The 25,631-nt window shown below is 35.7% G+C and overlaps 1 protein-coding gene across 2 annotated transcripts in view; it reads right to left on the bottom strand.

Annotated features, from left to right (window-relative positions):
- Positions 1-25,631, bottom strand: part of GAD1 (glutamate decarboxylase 1) — a 170,324-nt gene that overhangs the window by 81,096 nt on the left and 63,597 nt on the right. For both annotated transcript variants that reach the window (XM_053690083.1, XM_053690082.1), the window contains exons 8-11: positions 21,708-21,787; positions 21,479-21,533; positions 12,179-12,295; positions 9,576-9,640 (exon numbers count right to left, since the gene is read on the bottom strand). In XM_053690083.1, the coding sequence (XP_053546058.1) occupies positions 9,576-9,640; positions 12,179-12,295; positions 21,479-21,533; positions 21,708-21,787 (317 nt within the window). The remainder of the gene's footprint in view (positions 1-9,575; positions 9,641-12,178; positions 12,296-21,478; positions 21,534-21,707; positions 21,788-25,631) is intronic.

Here is a 25,631-nt window from a genome sequence, read left to right as displayed (position 1 = left end):
AACGTCCCATGGCACTATTGGATATGCACAAACGTCAAGCAGGAAGCACATTTTAAAAGAAATAAAGAACCCATATATTATGGTCCACACTTCACACAACACTTTAATAGCTCATTCTCGCAAAAGAAAAGAGGAGTGAGCATTTTGCTAAATAAACATATAGCCTTCCAACATATCCAAACTTCCAAAGTTAAAGAAGGGATTCCTAGGTATATTTGGCTTATTGCATGGAACACCTGTTACATTTATCAATATTCATGCACCAAACGTTAAGCACACTCCGTTCTTTCGTACAATGTTTCAAAAAATATTAGACTTCTCTAAAGGAATAATAGTATTAGGAGGAGACTTTAACTTCCCAATACAACCTCTTCTAGATAGTTCTAATCCCAACTCTCGAGTATCCCAAAGAACAGCTGACTTTAAGTGGCAAACGTTAAGAGAACACAACCTATATGACTCCTGGCAATATTTTAATGACGATAAACATGATTACACCTTCTTCTCACCACCCACTAAAATGTTTAGTCATATATAGACTATCTTTTTATAAATCAAAAAGGGCTAACATATACAATAAACTCACTAATTAGACCAACCTCATGGTCCGACCACTCAGCTATGGCACTACAACACTAGACAAACTTATTTTCGCTGGAGACTAGATGACTCACTTATCAACACCAAAGAATCATGAGAAAAATTAACTAAATCACTTAAAGAATTCTTTGACATTAATGATACCCCAAACATAAATGATTTCACTACAGGGAGTGCAGAATTATTAGGCAAATTAGTATTTTGACCACATCATCCTCTTTATGCATGTTGTCTTACTCCAAGCTGTATAGGCTCGAAAGCCTACTACCAATTAAGCATATTAGGTGATGTGCATCTCTGTAATGAGAAGGAGTGTGGTCTAATGACATCAACACCCTATATCAGGTGTGCATAATTATTAGGCAACTTCCTTTCCTTTGGCAAAATGGGTCAAAAGAAGGACTTGACAGGCTCAGAAAAGTCAAAAATAGTGAGATATCTTGCAGAGGGATGCAGCACTCTTAAAATTGCAAAGCTTCTGAAGCGTGATCATCGAACAATCAAGCGTTTCATTCAAAATAGTCAACAGGGTCGCACGAAGCGTGTGGAAAAACCAAGGCGCAAAATAACTGCCCATGAACTGAGAAAAGTCAAGCGTGCAGCTGCCAAGATGCCACTTGCCACCAGTTTGGCCATATTTCAGAGCTGCAACATCACTGGAGTGCCCAAAAGCACAAGGTGTGCAATACTCAGAGACATGGCCAAGGTAAGAAAGGCTGAAAGACGACCACCACTGAACAAGACACACAAGCTGAAACGTCAAGACTGGGCCAAGAAATATCTCAAGACTGATTTTTCTAAGGTTTTATGGACTGATGAAATGAGGTGAGTCTTGATGGGCCAGATGGATGGGCCCGTGGCTGGATTGGTAAAGGGCAGAGAGCTCCAGTCCGACTCAGACGCCAGCAAGGTGGAGGTGGAGTACTGGTTTGGGCTGGTATCATCAAAGATTAGCTTGTGGGGCCTTTTCGGGTTGAGGATGGAGTCAAGCTCAACTCCCAGTCCTACTGCCAGTTTCTGGAAGACACCTTCTTCAAGCAGTGGTACAGGAAGAAGTCTGCATCCTTCAAGAAAAACATGATTTTCATGCAGGACAATGCTCCATCACACGCGTCCAAGTACTCCACAGCGTGGCTGGCAAGAAAGGGTATAAAAGAAGAAAATCTAATGACATGGCCTCCTTGTTCACCTGATCTGAACCCCATTGAGAACCTGTGGTCCATCATCAAATGTGAGATTTACAAGGAGGGAAAACAGTACACCTCTCTGAACAGTGTCTGGGAGGCTGTGGTTGCTGCTGCACGCAATGTTGATGGTGAACAGATCAAAACACTGACAGAATCCATGGATGGCAGGCTTTTGAGTGTCCTTGCAAAGAAAGGTGGCTATCTTGGTCACTGATTTGTTTTTGTTTTGTTTTTGAATGTCAGAAATGTATATTTGTGAATGTTGAGATGTTATATTGGTTTCACTGGTAAAAATAAATAATTGAAATGGGTATATATTTGTTTTTTGTTAAGTTGCCTAATAATTATGCACAGTAATAGTCACCTGCACACACAGATATCCCCCTAAAATAGCTATAACTAAAAACAAACTAAAAACTACTTACAAAACTATTCAGCTTTGATATTAATGAGTTTTTTGGGTTCATTGAGAACATGGTTGTTGTTCAATAATAAATTTAATCCTCAAAAATACAACTTGCCTAATAATTCTGCACTCCCTGTATATGGGAGGCACACAAATGCTACATGAGGGGAGAATTTATAAAATATATGTCCCAAAGGAAAAAATTATCAAGACAACACTATTTAGACCTTACCACAAAATTATCTCATTTAGAACTCCAACACAAAAAAAAAACTACAGACACAGACACTTCAAAAAATTTGCAAGCATGTAGACAAGAACTTAAACACTTATTAGCACAAGAACAACAAACAATGACTCAAAAATATAGACAGAAATTCTTCTATGAAGATAACAAAGCAGGGGAAATGATGGCCAGATATTTAAAAGCAAAAAAATTGAAGTCTTTCATACATGAATTAGCTATCCCAAATAAACGAAAACTATGCACCACTCCTGAGATCATTAATCAATTTAAAGAGTACTATTCAAAACTTTATAATCTCACTAATGTAGGAAACCAAGCAGATATTGAATCAAACATATCTAATTATTTAAAACATTCTATCTTACCTACCCTAACTGCAGATCAAACAGAGGATCTAGATTCCCCCATAACTATGCCAGAATTGACCCAAGCCATTAAAGACCTGAACACCGGTAAGAGTCCAGGTCCAGACGGATTTACAGTACGTTATTATCAAAACTTCACAGAAATTCTTGCCCCTTTTTTGTTGAAACTTTTCAATATAGTAGGGAAAGATAACCCTTTTCCACAAACAATGGTAGAGGCACAAATCACAGTCATCCCTAAACCAGGAAAAATTCCCAAATGATCCATCTAATTTCATACCTATATCCCTACTTAACGTTGACGTTAAACTCTACGCAAAGATATTAGCAACTCGTATTAATAAAATACTTCCCATATTAATTCATACCAACCAGGCTGGATTCACACCACACTGCGAAGCCAGAGATAACACTATAAAAATAATTAATCTCCTAGACTACGTACGTCACTCATCAGAACATACAGGCTATCTTCCTATCAATAGATGCAGAAAAAGCCTTTGATAGGCTAAACTGGAAAATAATTAAAGCGGTAATGCACAAATTTGGATTTGGGTCCCATTTAATTGAAACAATACTTGCTCTATACCACTCCCCTACTGCTAAAATATGCTTAAATGACTCTTTATCAACATCCTTTAGAATTTCGAATGGAACGCACCAAAGCTGCCCCCTCTCACCAATATTATTTGTCTTGGCTATGGAATTACTAGCCAGGAATATACGCCAAAACCCCAATATAAAAGGTATCACAATTGACAACACGCATTACAAAATGGCATTATATGCTGATGACATTATGCTCACCTCACATCTCCTATGATTTCATTAAATGCACTATCACTTGAATTTACGGAGTATAGCAAACTATCTTTCTTTAAAGTATATGATTTCAAATCAGAATTCTGAATATTAATAATTCACACACTACTACACAACAAATACAGCAGACCTTCCATTACCAATTTATATCTAAGTCAATAAAATACTTAGGGATCCAAATTACAGAAGATAAAAATAGGTTACACTCCTTGAACTACTTATCATTACTACAAACTATTAAACAAGAAATGAAAAACTGGGAACACAAATCTTTATCATGGCTAGGCCGCATAAACTCAATTAAAATAATGAACCTACCAAAAATACTATACATATTACAAGTTTTACCTCTTCAAATACCAGACCAAACTACATACGCCCTACAAAAAAAAAAAAATTCTTACATATGGTCCAAACAAATAACTAGGATTTCAATGAAAACCCTGTACATGCCCAGAGACAGAGGTGGAATAGGAGTACCCAATATAGCATATTATAAGTATGCAACACACTTAGTCCGAATTATAAACTGGAGTAAAGATGAAAAAGATAAAGAATGGGTTGCATTAGAGAGATCATTAGCTAAATCTATTAACCTAGGGAGTACCTGCTGGTCTCCAACAAAGCATCAGAAAAGAGTCACCACACCATCTACCTTCACAATAGAAACACTCAGAGTATGGGATTGAATAAACAGGAAAAATTCTACTCTCTCTTTAAACCCTTCCCCATTAACCCCTATAGCTACAAATTAGATATTCAATTATGGACACAAAATTAACCCAGATCAAACACATTCTATCCATACCTTAATCCCATAATATACGGTTTTAGATAATGGTAAACTTCGTACTAGAGATGACCTAGTAAATTTAGATATTTAACAATTTGACCATTGTTATATATACCAACAATTGAGTCATCTTGTCTCCACACATCCAGAAAAATCTAAAATCACTAGAAACCTTACTCCACTAGAGGCACTAAGTTACAGACCTACTATTTCAAGAGGATTCTTATCCATAACTTATAAATTAATTCTGCAAGAATATTCACATACGTTGCCTAAATAAACACAGAAATTGGAAGAGGAATTAAATACTAAACTTACTGACAAAGAATGGTCTTCCATCATTTCACAAATGAACTCTTCGTCATCATCTATGAGCTTTAGGGAAACCAATATGAAATTGCTTAGCAGATGGTACTATACGCCACATAGACTGGCACAAATATACCCAAAAACTTCAGCCATATGTTGGAGAAATTGTAAACAAATAGGTACAGCATGTGACGTCATCAGAGGTTGCCGCAACTGAAAGCGGAGGGACCGGTAAAAGAAAAAAAAAATAATCCCAAAGAAGAAAAACTAGCAGCTCCAGTACGGTGCCTCAGATTAGCAGTGGGAACCAGTCCACCAATATAGAAACAGAAAGAAGCAGTTATCTGAGCACTCGGAGGGGGTAAAAAAAAAAAGGTGAATCTTTATTAGAGCAAAAGTTAAAAGTGCATAAATATGCAAGGGGAACAAGGAAAGTTGTCCTGATGCGTTTTGCGCCCCCTAGTGGTTCTTAGTCATAGGATAACTAGGGGGCGCAAAACTCGTCTTGACAGCTTTCCTTGTACCCCTTGTATATTTATGCACTTTTAACTTTTGTTCTTAGAAAGATTCACCTTTTTTATTACCCCCTCCGATAACTGCTTCTTTCTGTTTCTAAATAGGTACAGCACTCCACATATGGTGGACGTGCCCAAAAATTGAAATTTATTGGATCCTCATTATTCGTGAAATGACTAAAGTTCTACAATTTGATATTCTTGTTGATCCTTTGATATGTCTCTTTCACAAGCCCACTAAATTAAGATGTAAATTTAGAGTCAAATTACTATGTCTTATGTTGAATTGTGCTAAACAATTAATACTTAGACTATGAAAGAAAGAAATGACTCCCTCCAAGGAAGAAGGGATAGCACATGTTTCCCTTGCATTGGCTCTAGAAAAATACCATTACTTCCAAATTCAACAATTAGAGGACTATTCTATTAAATTTATTTGGGAGGAATACCTTCATGCTAATAATCGTTAACTTTATCATATCATATACTTATGTATCGCCAAATATTTTTTGCACATTGTATAATCATTCTATACCTATTGTGACTCCAACAATGTTTGGATATACTGTTTTGCATTACTTAAAATAGTTCAATAAAAAACTCTTTGAAAACAAACATGGGTACAATCTATGTTACTGTAAGAACCTGAGATCAATACTGAAATGACTCTGGACCACAAAACTTATCAACAAATTACTGATTGATTAACAAAATATATAGCTTGATATCAAATTATAGGTCAGTATTGTAATACTCATCAAGTTAAAACATAAAGGGATGGTTTATGAGTGGAGCGCCAACAGTTATGTGCAAGCAATAAGGGTTTTATCGCGGGTGTTTGCGCACGACAGGTTTTTCGCTTGTATTACAAGTTGAAGGTAAATGCGATTTCTTGAGCTCAATTGAAGTCACCATGCATTGGGTTAGCTCTGGCTAACTGTTTTGTGAAACAAAAATTGTGACAAAACACAGCAAAAATACATTACAAAGTACAGTTACACTAATAATAACACCATCTAATAAAATTAATTAAAAATAAATATTGCACAAAAAAGTTAAAGAGCTCAAAGATATGAGGTCTCAGGTGTTATTAAAAAAGGCAGGCAAAGGGCTTTAACAATGAGATACATACATATACATACATATACATGTCTAAATATGTGTATGTATGTATGTATGTATGTGTGTGTGTATATATATATATATATATATATATATATATATATATATATATATATATATATTTATGTGTGTACATACAGGGAGTGCAGAATTATTAGGCAAGTTGTATTTTTGAGGATTAAATTTATTATTGAACAACAACCATGTTCTCAATGAACCCAAAAAACTCATTAATATCAAAGCTGAATAGTTTTGGAAGTAGTTTTTAGTTTGTTTTTAGTTATAGCTATTTTAGGGGGATATCTGTGTGTGCAGGTGACTATTACTGTGCATAATTATTAGGCAACTTAACAAAAAACAAATATATACCCATTTCAATTATTTATTTTTACCAGTGAAACCAATATAACATCTCAACATTCACAAATATACATTTCTGACATTCAAAAACAAAACAAAAACAAATCAGTGACCAATATAGCCACCTTTCTTTGCAAGGACACTCAAAAGCCTGCCATCCATGGATTCTGTCAGTGTTTTGATCTGTTCACCATCAACATTGCGTGCAGCAGCAACCACAGCCTCCCAGACACTGTTCAGAGAGGTGTACTGTTTTCCCTCCTTGTAAATCTCACATTTGATGATGGACCACAGGTTCTCAATGGGGTTCAGATCAGGTGAACAAGGAGGCCATGTCATTAGATTTTCTTCTTTTATACCCTTTCTTGCCAGCCACGCTGTGGAGTACTTGGACGTGTGTGATGGAGCATTGTCCTGCATGAAAATCATGTTTTTCTTGAAGGATGCAGACTTCTTCCTGTACCACTGCTTGAAGAAGGAGTCTTCCAGAAACTGGCAGTAGGACTGGGAGTTGAGCTTGACTTCATCCTCAACCCGAAAAGGCCCCACAAGCTCATCTTTGATGATACCAGCCCAAACCAGTACTCCACCTCCACCTTGCTGGCGTCAGTCGGACTGGAGCTCTCTGCCCTTTACCAATCCAGCCACGGGCCCATCCATCTGGCCCATCAAGACTCACTCTCATTTCATCAGTCCATAAAACCTTAGAAAAATCAGTCTTGAGATATTTCTTGGCCCAGTCTTGACGTTTCAGCTTGTGTGTCTTGTTCAGTGGTGGTCGTCTTTCAGCCTTTCTTACCTTGGCCATGTCTCTGAGTATTGCACACCTTGTGCTTTTGGGCACTCCAGTGATGTTGCAGCTCTGAAATATGGCCAAACTGGTGGCAAGTGGCATCTTGGCAGCTGCACGCTTGACTTTTCTCAGTTCATGGGCAGTTATTTTGCGCCTTGGTTTTTCCACACGCTTCGTGCGACCCTGTTGACTATTTTGAATGAAACGTTTGATTGTTCGATGATCACGCTTCAGAAGCTTTGCAATTTAAAGAGTGCTGCATCCCTCTGCAAGATATCTCACTATTTTTGACTTTTCTGAGCCTGTCAAGTCCTTCTTTTGACCCATTTTGCCAAAGGAAAGGAAGTTGCCTAATAATTATGCACACCTGATATAGGGTGTTGATGTCATTAGACCACACTCCTTCTCATTACAGAGATGCACATCACCTAATATGCTTAATTGGTAGTAGGCTTTCGAGCCTATACAGCTTGGAGTAAGACAACATGCATAAAGAGGATGATGTGGTCAAAATACTAATTTGCCTAATAATTCTGCACTCCCTGTATGTATTTATGTATTTATATGTGTATTTTTGTATTTGTACACATATTTACACACATATAAACACATAAATACACATGTATACATATATAGACATATATAGAAGTACATTGGCGCCTTTTGCAGTTAAGTAGATGAAAACATAAAAAGTTTGGCTTTTTACACGCGTTGGGTTAGTGTGCAAGAGAAAACAGTTTACATTCAACTCATAATACTAGCGCAACCCGATGCTTGCAAAAAGCTTACTTCTATTAACGCTGGAACGGGAGTGTTAAATACCGTTCCACCTGTAATCTGGCCCATAGTATGACAATAGTGTGAATTTGAAAGGGACACTAAACCCAAAATTTTTCTTTCATGATTCAGTTAGCGAATACAATTTTAAAGAACATTCCAATTTGCTTCTATTTTCTCATTTGCTTCATTCTTTAGATATCCTTTGCTGAAGAAATAACAATGCACATGGGTGAGCCAATCACGTGAGGCATCTATGAGCAGCTACCAATCAGCAGCTACTAAGCATATCTAGATATGCTTTTCAGCAAAGTATATCAAGAGAATGGAGCAAAATAGTTAATAGAAGTAAATTAGAAAGTTGTTTAAAATTACATGCTCTTTCTAAATCATGAAAGAAAAAAAAATTGGGTTTTATGTCCCTTTAAGGTATTACAGTATTACATTAGTGATAACAACATCCCATCAACGTTTTTGTTTTTTGAAACAGTTAACCAGAGCTTTGAGGTCGTGCTAACGTGATGTGCATTAACTTTAATTGCGCACATGCGATCGTGTTTACTTTCAACTGGTAATACAAGTGAAAACCCTGATGTGCGCAAACACCCACGATAAACCCCTTATTGCTCATGTGTAACTGCTAACGCGCCACTTGTAATCTGGCCCTTAATATGTGAAGTTTACAGATATTTATTGTTATTTGAGAATAAGACTGATTTTACAAACAATCTGTCTGGAATTACTGTCATCAGTGTGATGTTTATTCCTTGATACCGCAGTTCCATCTGATGTATAATGTGGATAGCTGTCTTCATTTGACATTTTTTTCAAAGTTGGGTTTCATCCGTCTTATTATTATATCTAAGCGCAATAATATCTTCACTTTCTAAAGAAACATTACTTTTTAGGTTATACAGAAATATGTAATTCAGCAAAACCACTACTAGTTTATATCTTTATTCATTCTGATATAGCATAATTCCTGATATTCAACATAAATATACTGGAGCAAAAGGCCATTGCCTGACTTTAAAATTTACTTTAATGTACCATTTTCTAAGAAATTACTTGTTAGTGTTTAATTATCTTGCTATATATTTACTGTTTAATTTAAATGGATATACAATAGCTACAAAATTACACCAAAAAGGGGACATTTGCTACTATAGTTGATTTTTACCAGTGGAATATTATATACATTAGATAATTATTTAATTGATTAAAAAATAAATAACAAAGAACATGTACAGCCATGCTTATTTTTGCTATTGATACTTACCTCACTATTCCATTCAATTTATGACGGTGCTTTCTGGACATAAGTAGTCCACCTCCCCATGCAGCCTGTATCAATATAAATAACATAGGTCAAATGTCAGAATAAATATACGATGAGGATGTGCGCATGCACAAAGATTATTAAGGCTGTGCACAAAGGAAAAAAATACATATACACAGACTGCTCACAGATTTCAACTTTAAAAGTCATGCATTTATTGGTTTACCTTAAATTATTTACAAAAAAACTCCAAGTTTTTCTAAAAAAAAGCAGATGCCACTCTGTATGACTTTCATTGAAGCATTTTTATTTGATCATTTAGGTACACAGTGCATACATTTTAGCCTATACAGCTTCTTAAAAATTAGAGGGTGCATTTCTGCCGGCAGGATCTAAAGTTATTCCCTGCCTCTCCCCCCAAATAAATTATTGCAATGCAATGATACATCTTAATCACTGAATCATTAATTGCCATGATATAATTACTAACAATGAAATATGTAAAAATAGAAGATTACTGATTCTGGAGGTATACAGAAACCAGCTTACTCTAAAGGAATGCTGAAGTAAAAATGAAACTTTCACAATTCAGATATAACACACAATTTTAAATAACTTTTAAATGTACTTATATTATGAAATTGTGCACAATCTTTTTATATTCACACTTTCTGAGACACCAGTTCCTACTGAGCATGCAAACAGTATATACATAAATGCATTTTGTGATTGGCTGATGGCTTTCACATGATACAGGGGCAGGGAAAATGAAGTCACTTTAACATCTGTCTACTTATTTCAGATGTACTACTTATTTGAAAGAGTTATTACATTGTCTTGTTATCATGTATTTGTGGATTATGCAACTCCTTTACAAACTTTTGCTTTCTCTATGAATCCTTTACAACCATCTCACCTTGCACCTACATTCTTATATATACTGGGCACGGCCTCATTCTGCTGAATTTTGCAGAGCATCACTGAGTTTTCTTGCGGGATCAGTGAGCCCCAGTGCAGCTCATTGGAATACTGATGTCTCATGGTGAAAAGTTTACTAAGTGTTTGGAAACTTTATTTTAATGTTACAAAGAATTCAAGTTGTCCAAGATTAATCTGAATATACAATTTCAACAGACAGCATTTTTTCACTGATTAACCTGCGCTTCATTTTGTTTGTGTTTTCCCTTTGATTCTTGCGTTAGTGATTCGAAAGCTAAAACTATTAAAGGGGTATAAAAGAGCAATAATAAAATGCTCTAATGTGTAAAATATTTTATTATTGCAAAAAATGTCAGGTTGCTAGGTGTCTTTAAAGGGACACTCAAGTCAAAATAAACTTTTGTGATTCAGATAAGAACAGCAGGTTTAAGACACTTTCCAATTTACTTCCATTATCAAATTTTATTAGAAATAATATTAGAAATATTGAGCTTTTATTTGTGGATATGTAAAGAATCGAAGAACCACAGTTTTAACAGTACTTGACAAAGCCCCAACAACATAGCAACTCTTAAAACATTCTATAGCTTTTATACTACCAGTACCAGAAAACTAAACCATAAAAGGCATTGTAATCCAATAATATATATTTCATCAACAGATTCTCTTTAAAGGGACACTGAACCCAAATATTTTCATTCATGATTCAGATGGAGCATGCAATTTTAAGTAACATTCTAATTTACTCCTGTTATCAATTTTCATCATTCTCTTGCTATCTTTTTTTGAAAATCATTAATGTAAATCTTAGCAGCCAGCCCATTTTCGGTTCAGCACCACGGATAGCGCTTGCATATTTGAGGCTGACATTTACCCACCAATAAGCAAGCATAACCCAGGGTTTCAACCAAAAATGGGCCGGCTCCTATGCATCACATTCCTGCTTTTTAAATAAAGATACAATGAAAAAACAGCAAGACAGTCCTCCTTGCAAAAAATCTTCAATATTTATTGTTACATTACAGGAACAGACCTGTTCCAATCTGTTCCTGTAATGTAACAATAAATATTGAAGATTTTTTGCAAGGAGGACTGTCTTGCTGTTTTTTCATTGAATCTTACAAGCTTGGTGGTTGCTTGTGACTATCCTCCTGCATCTGGGCTACAAGTGCTGGTCACACTATATTTACTTTTAAATAAAGATAGCAAGAGAACGATGAAAAATTGATAAAAGGAGTAAATTAGAAAGTTGCTTAAAATTGCATGCTGTATTGGAATCATTAAAGAAAAAAATATGGGCTCAGTGTCCCTTTAAGTTTTAACTTAACAATAACCATGATGGTATCTGCCTGTCTATCTATCTCTCTGTCTGTTTCTCTATCTATCATCTATCTATCTATCGCTATCTGTCTGTCTATCTGACTGTCTCTCTCTATCTATCTATCTATCTATCTATATCTCTATCTATCATCTTTCTGTCTGTATGGCTGTCTCTCTATCAATCTGTCTGTCTGTCTGTCTATATCTCATCTATCTGTCTTTCTATCGAACTATCTGTCTGTCTGTCTATCATCTATCTGAATGTCTCTCTGTTTACTGATCTATCTCTCTATCATCTCTCTGTCTGTCTATCATCTATCTATTTATTATTAAAATGTACTTACATCTACATGCATCCAGAGATTGTACTTTTCACATATATCTGCTATGTCGTCTAGTGGGTCGAATGCCCCATACACAGTTGTTCCCGCTGTAGCATTGACATAGAGTGGAACACATCCCTGCAAAATATAAATTGTATACAATCATGTTATTTGTTCACAAAGTCCTTTTCTAAAATAAAGCTCGCAAAAAGCAATGTATTTTCAGTATAGAGATACCTATCAACAATTGTGTTTAGCAAGAATCTTAGCATATGATAATTATTTAAAATATGTTTACACAATAAAATTGCTAATACTTTTATGATTATGTTTTAGAGTCAAATATTGTTTTTTAATCTCTCATTATTTATCTCAATGAGTTTGTTTGCTGCAGAAACCTTTCATTAAAATTGCATCTTTCTTTGGTTAAAGCCTGAGGCGTTGCGCTGTGTATTTTCTATGTCCTTTCAAGCATTGTATATTTTTTATTTTAATGCTGCGGATTTAGCTAATTGGAACATTTTTTTGGCTTACACAATTAAAGGGATACTACTTGAAATTACTGTACGAAATTGCCAATGCATGGAGCTACCAGAAAACTTGTGTTTCTGGAATGATATTTAAAGGGATATGAAACCCCCCCAAAAATCTTTTGCGATTCAGACATAACATACAATTTTAAAAAGGTTTACGTCTATTAAAAAAAATAATGTACGTCTATTATCAAATTTGCTTTGTTCCCATGGTATTCTTTGTTGAAGAGATATCTAGGTAGGTATCTGGAGCACTATATGACAGGGAATAGTGCTGCTATCTAGTGATCTTGCAAAATAATAGCATTCTTGCAAAACTGCTGCCATATAGTGCTCCTAAGCCTACAAAGAAAAATTGATAATAAAAGTAAATTAGAACGTTGTTTATAAATCGCGTGCTCTATCTGAATCATTAAAGAACATTTGTGGGTTTCATATCCCTTTTACCATTTATATTTATAAACAATTTTGCAATATATTTTCATTATTTGTATTGTTTACTTTTCTTGTAATGCAATTCTAAAAATTGTGGGCTTTTCAATTTCTGGTATAAGTTGTGCTGCATGCTCCATGTTTAACACTGCTATAGTCCACTCAATCATTGCATATTCTAGCAACAAATGTATTACTGTCCCTATTGACCTCAACAGAGAAAGAAACCTAAGTTATAACATGGCTGGCCATCATATTTATGGACACGAAAACAATATAAACAACTAATGACATTTATCCTTACATCATTCTCTCTTGCATTTATTTAGGGCCAGATTATGAGTGGCGAGCTAATGTTTGTACGCAAGGGATAAGAGGTTTATTGAGGGTGTTTGCGCGTATCAGGTTTATAGCTTTTAATATAAGTTGAAAGTAAATGAGGAATTCCAATTAATGCTTGTCAGATTAGCGCGTCCGCAGAGCTATAGTTAAATGTTTCGCAAAACAAAAGAGTGTCACAAAAAAATCTCAAAAAAACATTATAAAGTACATTTACACTCATAATAACACCCCTAATAAATATTATTACAAAAAAATATTGCACAAAAATGTTATAAGGGCTCAAAGATATGAGATCACAGGTGTTAGAAAAAAAAGGCAGGCAAAGGGCTTTAAAATTGAGATATATACGTACACATCTCTAAAGATGTATATACTGTATATGTGTGTGTGTATGTCTATATATGTGTAGATATGTATTTATGAAATGATATATGTATATATGTATGCAGACATATAGACACATATAAACACATAAATCAATATGTATACACATAAAACATATATATATATATATATATATATATATATATATGCAAATACAAAATTTGGTTTTTTAGCACACCTTACAAAAAGTTTAAATCAACATCTGGGAGTGCTGCCAATATGACCCAGTAATTACACAAACAAAGAGGTATCAGCGCACATCCATTTTCAAAAGCACAACCTATTTTTTACTGCTGCAAAAAATTGCCTGCATATACACCAAGAGACAACTATTCTTTTTTTAAAAATATTGGGAACTTAGTCACACAATATGGCCATATACAGTGTTAAACAGTTGTGAATAAAAAGCCAGGGAGTCTCATTCTATTATGAAGAGTAAAAGCAGGAATGTTTCAGCCCTCTGTGGCACAAGGACTTAGAGTAGGACCAGTCGAATTGGGGCACCTTGGAAGTGGTGACTGGCTAAGCAAAATATGGCCATATTGTGTGACTAATTTCCCAATATTTTTTTAAAAAAGAATAGTTGTCTCTTGATGTATATGCAGGCAATTTTTTGCAGCAGTAAAAAATAGGTTGTGCTTTTGAAAATGGATGTGCGCTGATACCTCTTTGTTTGTGTAATTACTGGGTCATATTGGCAGCACTCCCAGATGTTGATTTAAACTTTTTGTAAGGTGTGCTAAAAAAACAAATTTTGTATTTGTATTTAAAATTACCAGGGAGACTGACCATCTCCCATTGGTTTAAGCACCCCACCCAAGTTCAGGTGTGCTCATAACAGTGTTAAAGAGTTGTGAATAAAAAGCCAGGGAGTCTCATTCTATTATGAAGAGTAAAAGCAGGAATGTTTCAGCCCTCTGTGGCACAAGGACTTAGAGTAGGACCAGTCAAATTGGGGCACCTTGGAAGTGGTGACTGGCTAAGCAAAATATGGCCATATTGTGTGACTAAGTTCCCAATATTTTTTAAAAAAGAATAGTTGTCTCTTGATGTATATGCAGGCAATTTTTTGCAGCAGTAAAAAATAGGTTGTGCTTTTGAAAATGGATGTGCGCTGATACCTCTTTGTTTGTATATATATATATATATATATAGTATATATATATATATATATATATATATATATATACAGTATCTCACAAAAGTGAGTACACCCCATATATTTTTGTAAATATTTTAATATATCTTTTCATGTGCCAATACTGAAGAAATGACACTTTGCTACAATGTTAAGTAGTGAGTGTACAACCTGTATAACAGTGTAAATTTGCTGTCCCCTCAAAATAACTTGACACACAGCCATTAATGTCTAAACCGTTGGCAAGAAAAGTGAGTACACCCCTAAGTGGAAATGTCCAAATTGGGCCCAATTAGCCATTTTCCCTCCCCAGTGTCATGTGACTCGTTAGTGTTACAAGGTCTCAGGTGTGAATGGGGAGCAGGTGTGTTACATTTAGTGTTATCGCTCTCACTCTCTCTCATACTGGTAACTGGAAGTTCAACATGGCACCTCATGGCAAAGAACTATCTGAGGATCTGAAAAAAAGAATTGTTACTCTACATAAAGATCGCTTAGGCTATAAGAAAAATGCCAAGACTCTGAAACTGAGCTGCAGCACGGTGGGCAAGACCATACAGCAGTTTCACAGGACAGGTTCCACTCAGGACAGGCCTCGCCATGGTCGATCAAAGAGGTTGAGTGCACATGCTCAGCATCATATCCAGAGGTTGTCTTTGGTAAAAAGATGTATGAGTGCTGCCAGGATTGCTGCAGGGGTTGAAGTGGTGGGGGGTCAGCCTGTCAGTGCTCAGACCATACGCCGCACACTGCATCAAATTGGTCTGCATGGCTGTGGTCCCAGAAGGAAGCCTCTTCTAAAAATGATGCACAAGAAAGCCTGCCAAAAGCTTTCTGAAGACAAGCAGGCTAAGGACATGGATTACTGGAACCATGTCCTGTGGTCTGATGAGACCAAGATAAACTAATTTGGTTCAGATGGCAACAAGCATGTGTGGCGGCAACCAGGTGAAGAGTACAAAGACAAGTGTTTCTTGCCTACAGTAAAGCATGGTGGTGGGAGTGTCATGGCCTGGGCCTGCATGAGTGCTGCCTGCACTAGGGAGCTACAGTTCATTGAGGGAACCATTAATGCCAACATATACTGTGACATACTGAAGCAGAGCATGATCCCTTCCCTTCGGGCCGCAGGGCAGTATTCCAACATGATAAAGACCCCAAACACACCTCTAAGACGACCACTGCTTTGCTAAAGAAGCTGAGGGTAAAGGTGATGGACTGGCCAAGGCATCCACAAGGTCTCTAACATCCACCAGCTCTGTGATGTCATCATGGAGGAGTGGAAGAGGACTCCTGTGGCAACCTGTGAAGCTCTGGTGAACTCTATGCCCAAGAGGGTTAAAGCAGTGCTGGAAAATAATGGTGGCCACGCAAAATATTGACACTTTGGGCCCAATTTGTTCATTTCCACTTAGGGGTGTACTCACTTTTGTTGCCAATGGTTTAGACATTAGTGGCTGTGTGTTGAGTTATTTTGAGGGTACAGCTAATTTACCATGTTATACAGGCTGTACACTCACTACTTTACATTGTAGCAAAGGGTCATTTCTTCAGTGTTGTCACATGAAAAGATTTAATAAAATATTTACAAAAATGTGAGGGGTGTACTTACTTTTGGCAGATGTGTGTGTGTGTGTGTGTGTGTATATATATATATATATATATATATATATATATATATATATAGTGCACTATATATATATATATAGTGCACTATATATATATATATATAAATAAAGTGTATTGGAGCCCTTTGCAGTTAAGTCGACAAAAACATATTTATGCCATATTAATTTTTAATAAAGGTTTTAACTATGTATTTACTATAAATATTTCACATTCTAATGATCTGCACATAGCAGAATATGTTCTAATTATAAATAGATATTCCTATATGTATCTGTATATATCTATACCTATATATATATATATATATATATATATATATATAAACACATAAAGGAAACCCAGCACTCACCAGCTAGCTCACAGCTAAGATTTAAAATGGAAAGGTTAGTCAGCGCATCTGGCCAAATGGGACAAGCTCAGGCACCACGTCAAGGTCCTTTGCAACACCTGAGTCCCTAACACAGCCACACAATGCAGGCTCTCAAAGCCAGACAAACTGGGAACAAGGGAGGGTGCACAGGTATATGTAATCACCCAGCAACATACAAAACATGGAAGGGGGACTGCACTCCAAAACCGGACCAGGTACACATCCCATGACCCAGCAACATGCCAGCCCTGGGTGCTAAATAGCACTCACAAAAAGCTGTGCCGTCACCAGAGTCATAGGCAGTTAACCCCACTCCTGTCTGGGGTTAACTGCCTATGACTCTGGTGATGGCACAGGTTTTTGTGAGTGCTATTTAGCACCTAGGGCTAGCATGATGCTGGGTCATGGGATGTGTACCTGGTCCGGTTTTGGAGTGCAGTCCCCCTTCCGTGTTTTTATATATTTATATATATATATATATATATATATATATATATATATATATATATATATATAAAAACCACACAATATATATAGAAATATGTACCTTATAAAGTGGCGGGTGAGTGTTTATGTGTGTATATATACATATATATATATATATATATATATATATATATATATATATAGTTGTGCTCATAAGTTTACATACCCTGGCAGAATTTATGATTTCTTGGCCATTTTTCAGAGAATATGAATGATAACACAAAAACTTTTCTTTCACTTATGGTTAGTGTTTGGCTGAAGCCATTTATTATCAATCAACTGTGTTTACTCTTTTTAAATCATAATGACAACAGAAACTACCCAAATGACCCTGATCAAAAGTTTACATACCCTGGTGATTTTGGCCTGATAACATGCACACAAGTTGACACAAAGGGGTTTGAATGGCTATTAAAGGTAACCATCCTCACCTGTGATCTGTTTGCTTGTAATTAGTATGTGTGTATAAAAGGTCAATGAGTTTCTGGACTCCTGACAGACCCTTGCATCTTTCATCCAGTGCTGCAGTGACAATTCTGGATTCTGAGTCATGGGGAAAGCAAAAGAATTGTCAAAGGATCTGCGGGAAAAGGTAGTTGAACTGTATAAAACAGGAAAGGGATATAAAAAGATATCCAAGGAATTGAGAATGCAAATCAGCAGTGTTCAAACTCTAATAAAGAAGTGGAAAATGAGGGGTTCTGTTGAAACTAAACCACGGTCAGATAGACCAACTAAAATTTCAGCAACAACTGCCAGGAAAATTGTTTGGGATGCAAAGACAAACACACAAATAACTTCCGGTGAAATACAGGACATGTGGTGTGGCTGTTTCAAGATGCACAATAAGGAGGCACTTGAAGAAAGATGTGCTGCATGGTTGAGTCGCCAGAAGAAAGCCATTACTACGCAAATGCCACTAAGTATCCCACTTACAATACGCCAAACAGTACAGAGACAAGCCTCAAACCTTCTGTCACAAAGTCATTTGGAGTGATGACACCATAAATGTTACATTTGGAGAGGAGTCAACAAGGCCTATGATGAAAGGTACACCATTCCTACTGTGAAACACAGAGTTGGATTGCTGATGTTTTGGGGATGTGTGAGCTACAAAGGCACAGGAAATTTGGTCAGAATTGATGGCAAGATGAATGCAGTATGTTATCAAACAGAACGCCTCTTTTTCCACTTCTTGATAAGAGTTTGAACACTGATGATTTGCATTCTCAATTCCTTGGATATCTTTGTATATCCCTTTCCTGTTTTATACAGTTCAACTACCTTTTTCCCACAGATCCTTTGACAATTGTTTTTCTTTCCCCATGACTCAGAATCCAGAAACGTCAGTGCAGCACTGGATGAAAGATGCAACGGTCTGTCAGGAGTCCAGAAACTCATTGACCTTTTATACACACACACTAATTACAAGCAAACAGATCACAGGTGTGGATGGTTACCTTTAATAGCCATTCAAACCCCTTTGTGTCAACTTGTGTGAATGTTATCAGGCCAAAATCACCAGGGTATGTAAACTTTTGATCAGGGTCATTTGGGTAGTTTCTGTTATCATTATGATTTATAAACACAGTTGATTGATAATAAATGGCCTCATGTATGGATATATAGGTATGGAATTGGATATATACAGGTAACCCTCAGTTTACGCCGGGGTTAGGTTCCAGAAGGAATGGTTGTAAATCGAAACTGTTGTAAATTGAAACCCAGTTTATAATGTAAGTCAATGGGAAGCGAGGGAGTTAGGTTCCAGTCCCCTCTCAAAATTGGCATAAGTAACACCTAATACATTATTTTTAAAGTTTGAAATGAAGACTTTAAATGCTAAACAGCATTAAAAACCTAATAAAATAATCACACAACACAGAATATATAATTAAACTAAGTTAAATGAACAAAAACATTTGCTAAACAGAATTATAAACCTAATAAAATAATCACACAACACAGACTTTACTTGCATTTTTCTGCAAACAGTTCTTTCTATGCATTCCAATCTAGACTGATTTATAGACAGGAAGATCTTGTTCCTTTGCAAGCTGCTCGATAGCTCAGGTCTGGTTAAACTGATTAATTTCAGCTTGCTTGGCTTGCATATCTTTGCTGCAACACAAGCGGACAGCTCTACCTACTGGCTATTTTAATCAATGCACTGCTTCTCAATGCTTTTCAATAGCAGTCACATGACTGAAAAAAAAAGGTTGTTATTCTGAAACGGTGCGAATTGAACCGTTGTAAACCGAGGGCCACCTGTATTTTACAAAAAAACTCCACATAATATATATAGAAATATGTATATATGAATAACTAGAACATATTCTTCTATGTGAAGATCATTGGAATATTTCACGTTGGGTTAGCGCACTTGTGAAAACGCAATCGGCATGGGGGTCTGGAGGGTGAGGGGCAAGGGGGAAAATTTGCCCCCACTTGGAATTTACCTCCAGGTAAAAAGCCTGGCACACTTTTGCAAATTCACAGCAAGATTAAAACTTACTCTTCCATTTTGCTTTAAATCTAAATCTATGTGTTGTGTTAATATTTTTGTTTGTATTTTTCCCTGTAGGCTTAGCACCCAGGCTGGTCTGGGTTTGACTGCCTGAGTTGGTGGGAGCTGTACATCTGTCTGTGAGTGCTAGTGAGTACCCACGGATGTAAGTTTTATAGTGACATAGGATGTGCACACACTCCAGTTTGAGAGTGCAATCTATTTCCTTGTTTTGCATATGTCTAGGGAAATTACAAAGGGCCTGTGTCACCCTTGTTGTTTTCTCAGTGTGTTTGATTGAAGACATGCATTGTGTGACTGTAGGTTTGGAACACAGGAAAATACCTTAACGTGGTCTTTGGCCTATCACCATTTGAACAAATGCTGTAACTAACTCTTACATTTTTCTTTTAATGTAGCTGAGTGCTTGCAAGAGAGTGCCAGACTTTGTATGTGTTGTGTGTGTATGTAAATATATATATATATATATATATATATATATATATAAATAATATGCTGCCTTATATCTAAGCATATATAACCATAAAGCTCACTTGAGTCACTCTTTTGAAACCAATGAGCTACCATGTTTAAAATGATGTGCAACTTGTGTGCATGACGTCTGCTTTACATGTTGCCACTGATTTTATTATACTTAGGGTATTTTATTTTTTTGCCGCCCCCCCCCATAGAAAAATTTCTGCGGACGCTCATGGCAATCAAGTTTGTGCGTGAATAAGGATGTTAGGTTATTTTATCTACTTTTCGCACTCCATTGAAGACTATGGAGGAATACGTTAAAGGGGGCTTCAATATTTGAAGTTCTGCTTTTTGCCCACGCCGGGTAAGTGCTTGTACGAAAACTTTTTACTTTCAACTTGTAATATGTGCAAAAAGCCTCCATCTAACAAAGATAATCCGCGAGAGGGAGCGCAAACTACCGCTCCATCTCCATTCATAATCTACAAAGAGGAAATAAGGGTTGAGAGGCCCCTTTAACAAGAATACACTATAGTGTATTCTTGTTAAAGGGGCCTCTCAACCCTTCTTTCCTCTGTGTACATATAACTTTAATACACAGCACCTATACCCGTTAATTCTGATCTCTATGAATGAGTCTCTTTATAAACTAGGGTTAGGAGTAAACACATGAGTAGTGCCATTGGTATTTTGTCTCTTTAAATCATTCGTAATTTAGCCTATAGTCTAAAAAATTTGACAGGGTTTATTTTAAGTCGATTATTAACATCTGTACAGTTTATTATGTGGGATGTGTTTTTTTTTCTTTTAAAAGTTAACGACAGATAAATTGAAACATAAAAAAAGAAAAATGGCGTATTCTTATAAAAACAACAGTAATGCTTTTTTTCTGTAATGTTATTTGCAATATATTATGCCACAAAAAAAGTATCCAACATAGTTTTTATGAAAAAACTAATATCATTTGAAATGTGGCATTAAATAAAAAGTATAAGAAAACATTTGTATTTTTGTCACAAACCTTTTGTTTAGCTTCAAGGATTTTTGCTTCCAAATCAGCAGGAATCATCTTCCCTCTGTTTGTGTCAAAGTAAGACAGGAGAACAAATAAATAAATATCAAGCAGAACATCATCTGCAAGACACACAGTTTAATGGGATCTGTTTAACAGACCATTAGTTACTTGACATGCAGCATAAAACCACCCCTTCAACAAACAAAACAAAATTACAAAAAAAGATTCTCCCTACCTTTCATTGCACTTTACCAATATCACATTCTCTGTTCCAAATCCCAGGGCAGCTCCAGCTTTCTTCATGGAATAATGGCTCTGAAAAAAGATTTTTAAATTTAAATATTTCCCAACAAACAATACAACACAAAAACAATATTTTCATACATTACATTGTTAGAGCAAATTCCTCTGCTCCTTTAGCGGCTTAAAAGGACACTCAAGAATTAAACATTCATGATTACAATTGCTTGCTCTATCTGAAACAACTTTCTAATTTACTTCTATTAACAAAATGTGCATAATCTTTTTATATGAGCATGTGCAAGAATTCACAGAATATACAACAATACGTGAGCTACAAGATGGTGGCGCCCAGTATAAAATGCAGAGCTTTTCCAACTGGATGCTGTAATGAGTTAAAATAAGAGAACGTCTTTAAAAAGAGCTCCAGATACAGGAGTTAAAACAATAGCATAATGAGTAGTAACCATCCTACTGTAGTTGTACCCAGCAGTTTAATGCCCCTTATCTTTTTTAAGACCATTTCATGGGAAATAAACTCCTATCTTTCTCAATTTATATTGCTATTTAATTCTTTAAAAAGGAGAATGTTCACTCTGTAGTATGAGGGGTATTCTTATCTTGTCAGAAAGCCTGTCAATACTTTTTTTCTACCCAATTCATCATTAAAGGGACAGTCAACACCAGTATATTTGTTGTTTAAAAAGATAGATAATCCCTTTATTACCCATTCCCCAGTTTTGCATAACAAACACAGTTATAATAATACACGTTTTACCTCTGTAATTACCTTGTATCTAAGCCTCTGCATACTGTCCCCTTATTTCAGTTCTTTTAACAGACTTGCATTTTAGCCAATCAGTGCTCACTCCTTGGTAAATTCACGTGCATGAGCTCAATGTTATCTATATGAAACACATGAACTAATGCCCTCTAGTGGTGAAAAACTGTTAAAATGCATTTGGATTAGAGGTGGCCTTAAAGGTCTAAGAAATTAGCATATGAACCTCCTAGGTTTAGCTTTCAACTAAGAATACCAAGAGTACAAAGCAAAATTGGGGTAAAAGTAAATTGGAAAGTTGTTAGACTGTCCCTTTAATGTTAATTTGAACTTTTTCAACAAGCCAATTGAAAGCTAGAATATACCCCAGTGTGTTTATAGGGAACAAAGTTAAGTGTCAGTCTAGATATATCAAAACAATGCTGAATATTTACAAAAGGGAAAACCATCTTATCATATTGGCAAATGGTGCATCTGAGACATCTGCCTATCTTTGGTCTCTTGAAATGTTGATAGTTTTGTTTTTTGTTCTTTTTTAGAACAAATTATTTATCATTATCACTGTGTAATGTAACTGAAGTGGTCAGAACATTACTGTGTAGGATATCATTAAAGGGACAGTCTAGGCCAAAATAAACTTTCATGATTCAGATAGAGCATGTCATTTTAAACAATTTTCCAATTTACTTTTATCGCCAATTTTGCTTTGTTCTCTTGGTATTCTTAGTTGAAAGCTTAACTTGGGAATTTTATATGCTAATTTTTTAGACCTTGAAGCCCACCTCTTTTCAGATTGCATTTTAACAGTTTTTCACCACTAGAGGGTGTTAGTTCACGTATTTCATATAGATAACACTGTGCTTGTGCATGTGAAGCTATCTGGGAGCAGGCACTGATTGGCTAGACTGCAAGTCTGTCAAAAGAACTGAAAAAAGGGGCAGTTTGCAGAGGCTTAGATACAAGATAACCACAGAGGTTAAAAGTATATTAATATAACTGTGTTGGTTATGCAAAACTGGGGCATGGGTAATAAAGGGATTATCTATCTTTTAAAACAATAAAAATTCTGGTGTAGACTGTCCCTTTAATAGATCATTCAACACTGGGCTCTACCCCATAAAATGTAGGGCTGTTAACAAAGATAACCACAACACTAAATATCAAGGGTGCAGGATAGTGTCACTTCTCTTCAACCCATTCCTGCCTTTATAATTTCCCTCCTTTGTCTCAATCCATGAGCAATGGCAGGGATGGTGAACCTTTAAGAAAGAGGGTGACCAAATTGGTGATAATCTTATATCGATTATCTTAAATTCTCATGGTATTTTTAATTTTTTTTTTAGTTTAATTGCTGATTTATAGCAAGGATTTATAAGAGAAATAACGTATAAAGTACTACAATTGCTCCCGATTAGACCAAGCAATATGGTGGTATCCCAAAAGTGGACTGTCAGCACATTTGTTATGATTGCTCAACCTTAACTAAAGATGTTTCTTAAAACGGTACTCTAATTTTCTGCAAGGAGAATGTTTAGATCAGATTTTGCTGTCTCTGTTATGGCTGTGAGACCAGCAGATACAGCTAGGATGGTGCATGAGGCTACCGTATGAAATTCCAGCCTCAATATTGCAGTTGGGACAACATCCAATAAAAGAAAAACCATGGTGACTCAGTGCATCTAATACAAGTGATCACTTAATGCAATATGATAGTAAAAAAGAAACACTTGAAGTCAGCATATTAGTTTGTTTCCAGTATACATTTTACATACATGTCCTGTATATAAACGTTATGTATGATGGTGGTAAAGAACAATGACAATACAAATTGACATTCTGTTTTGATATGCTTTGCAGCTGGGCAATATCTTATTAAATATAAACACTTTATATTTACCTGGATGCTAAAATCATGGACAGAACACTTCCAGTAAATGATCTCCTAAAAATGTTATATGATATTCTCTACATTCAGTCAGAGGACAAATCACACAGAAATACTTCTTTTAGCAATGTTTTACTAGACAAATCATTCTACTTAATATTGTAAAAACATAGTTATTGCTTAAAGTGATGCTGCACATACCTAACATATTAGTAAAATGTTCCGGAAAGCCAGTTTCCTACTTTAATGCAAACTTACTAAAGTCAAGCAGACTTAGTTGATGCCTTTTACAAAATAGCCCATATTTTGAATTAATTTTGCATAATAATTAAAGTGGCATAGAAGACCACCAAATATGAATTTTAAAAATTATTCTTTAACATAATAAAATAATCTTCATTAAAATAAAGTAATTTAATGTCTACAAAATATTATTATGATGGTGCCCAATCATATATTTGCAAGCATTGCTCCAGATTTCTGTGGTGTAAAAAAGCTGGCCCCTCCTCTCTAATAAATACAAACCATATACAGTATACTGAGGTACATGTCCTGATTTGGTAGTCAACATGTAAATACTTTATGGAACTCTGTAGCTATGAGGTAAAATTATGATTCTTTAAATATTACCTCATTTAGGTTTTATGTTTAGTTAAATTAAATTAATATTACTTTTTGTAGACTCATTTTCTGAAGTAAAAAAAATCAAAAGTAACACCCTACAGTAAAAATAGGGGTGCTATCACAGTGATGATATGTATATAAACCAACAGAAAATAGTGTTTGTAACAGATGTCAACTCAGATACTTTCATCCACTATCTCGGTCTATATTATTACAATGTACACAAAGATACATATAGACTACACCATATATAGATAGTCCAATATAATTTGTGTGTATGTTACACAGGTAGGCAGCTCTCCTCGAGGTATAAGGCCATCCACTTCCAAGTTATTCTAGAAAAAAGTAGAGAAGGCGCCACATAGCGGGATTCTGTAAAGTATATTTTATATAGTATGCTGGGTATGATACACTCACATTTGGTAAAAGCACTAAAATGTAGTGCAAACTGGGCAGTCCGGTAAAACTCTCCTCTTTGGACAGGAAACACAGAGTCGTATGGTAACTCTTCCCTTGCAGTAGATTGGTGTTTTAATTACCCTTTAGGTTCAACCTCTCTGCTCCAGACTGACAGGTAATGGGAATAGGTCACCAACGATTAAAAAAGGTAGCAAGTTGCTTAAAAACAA

The sequence above is a fragment of the Bombina bombina genome, chromosome 1, assembly GCF_027579735.1.
Source record: "Bombina bombina isolate aBomBom1 chromosome 1, aBomBom1.pri, whole genome shotgun sequence".
NCBI lineage: Eukaryota > Metazoa > Chordata > Amphibia > Anura > Bombinatoridae > Bombina > Bombina bombina.
The sequence above is the reverse complement of the archived record's forward strand: the minus strand, read 5'-3'. Positions and strand labels throughout refer to the sequence as shown.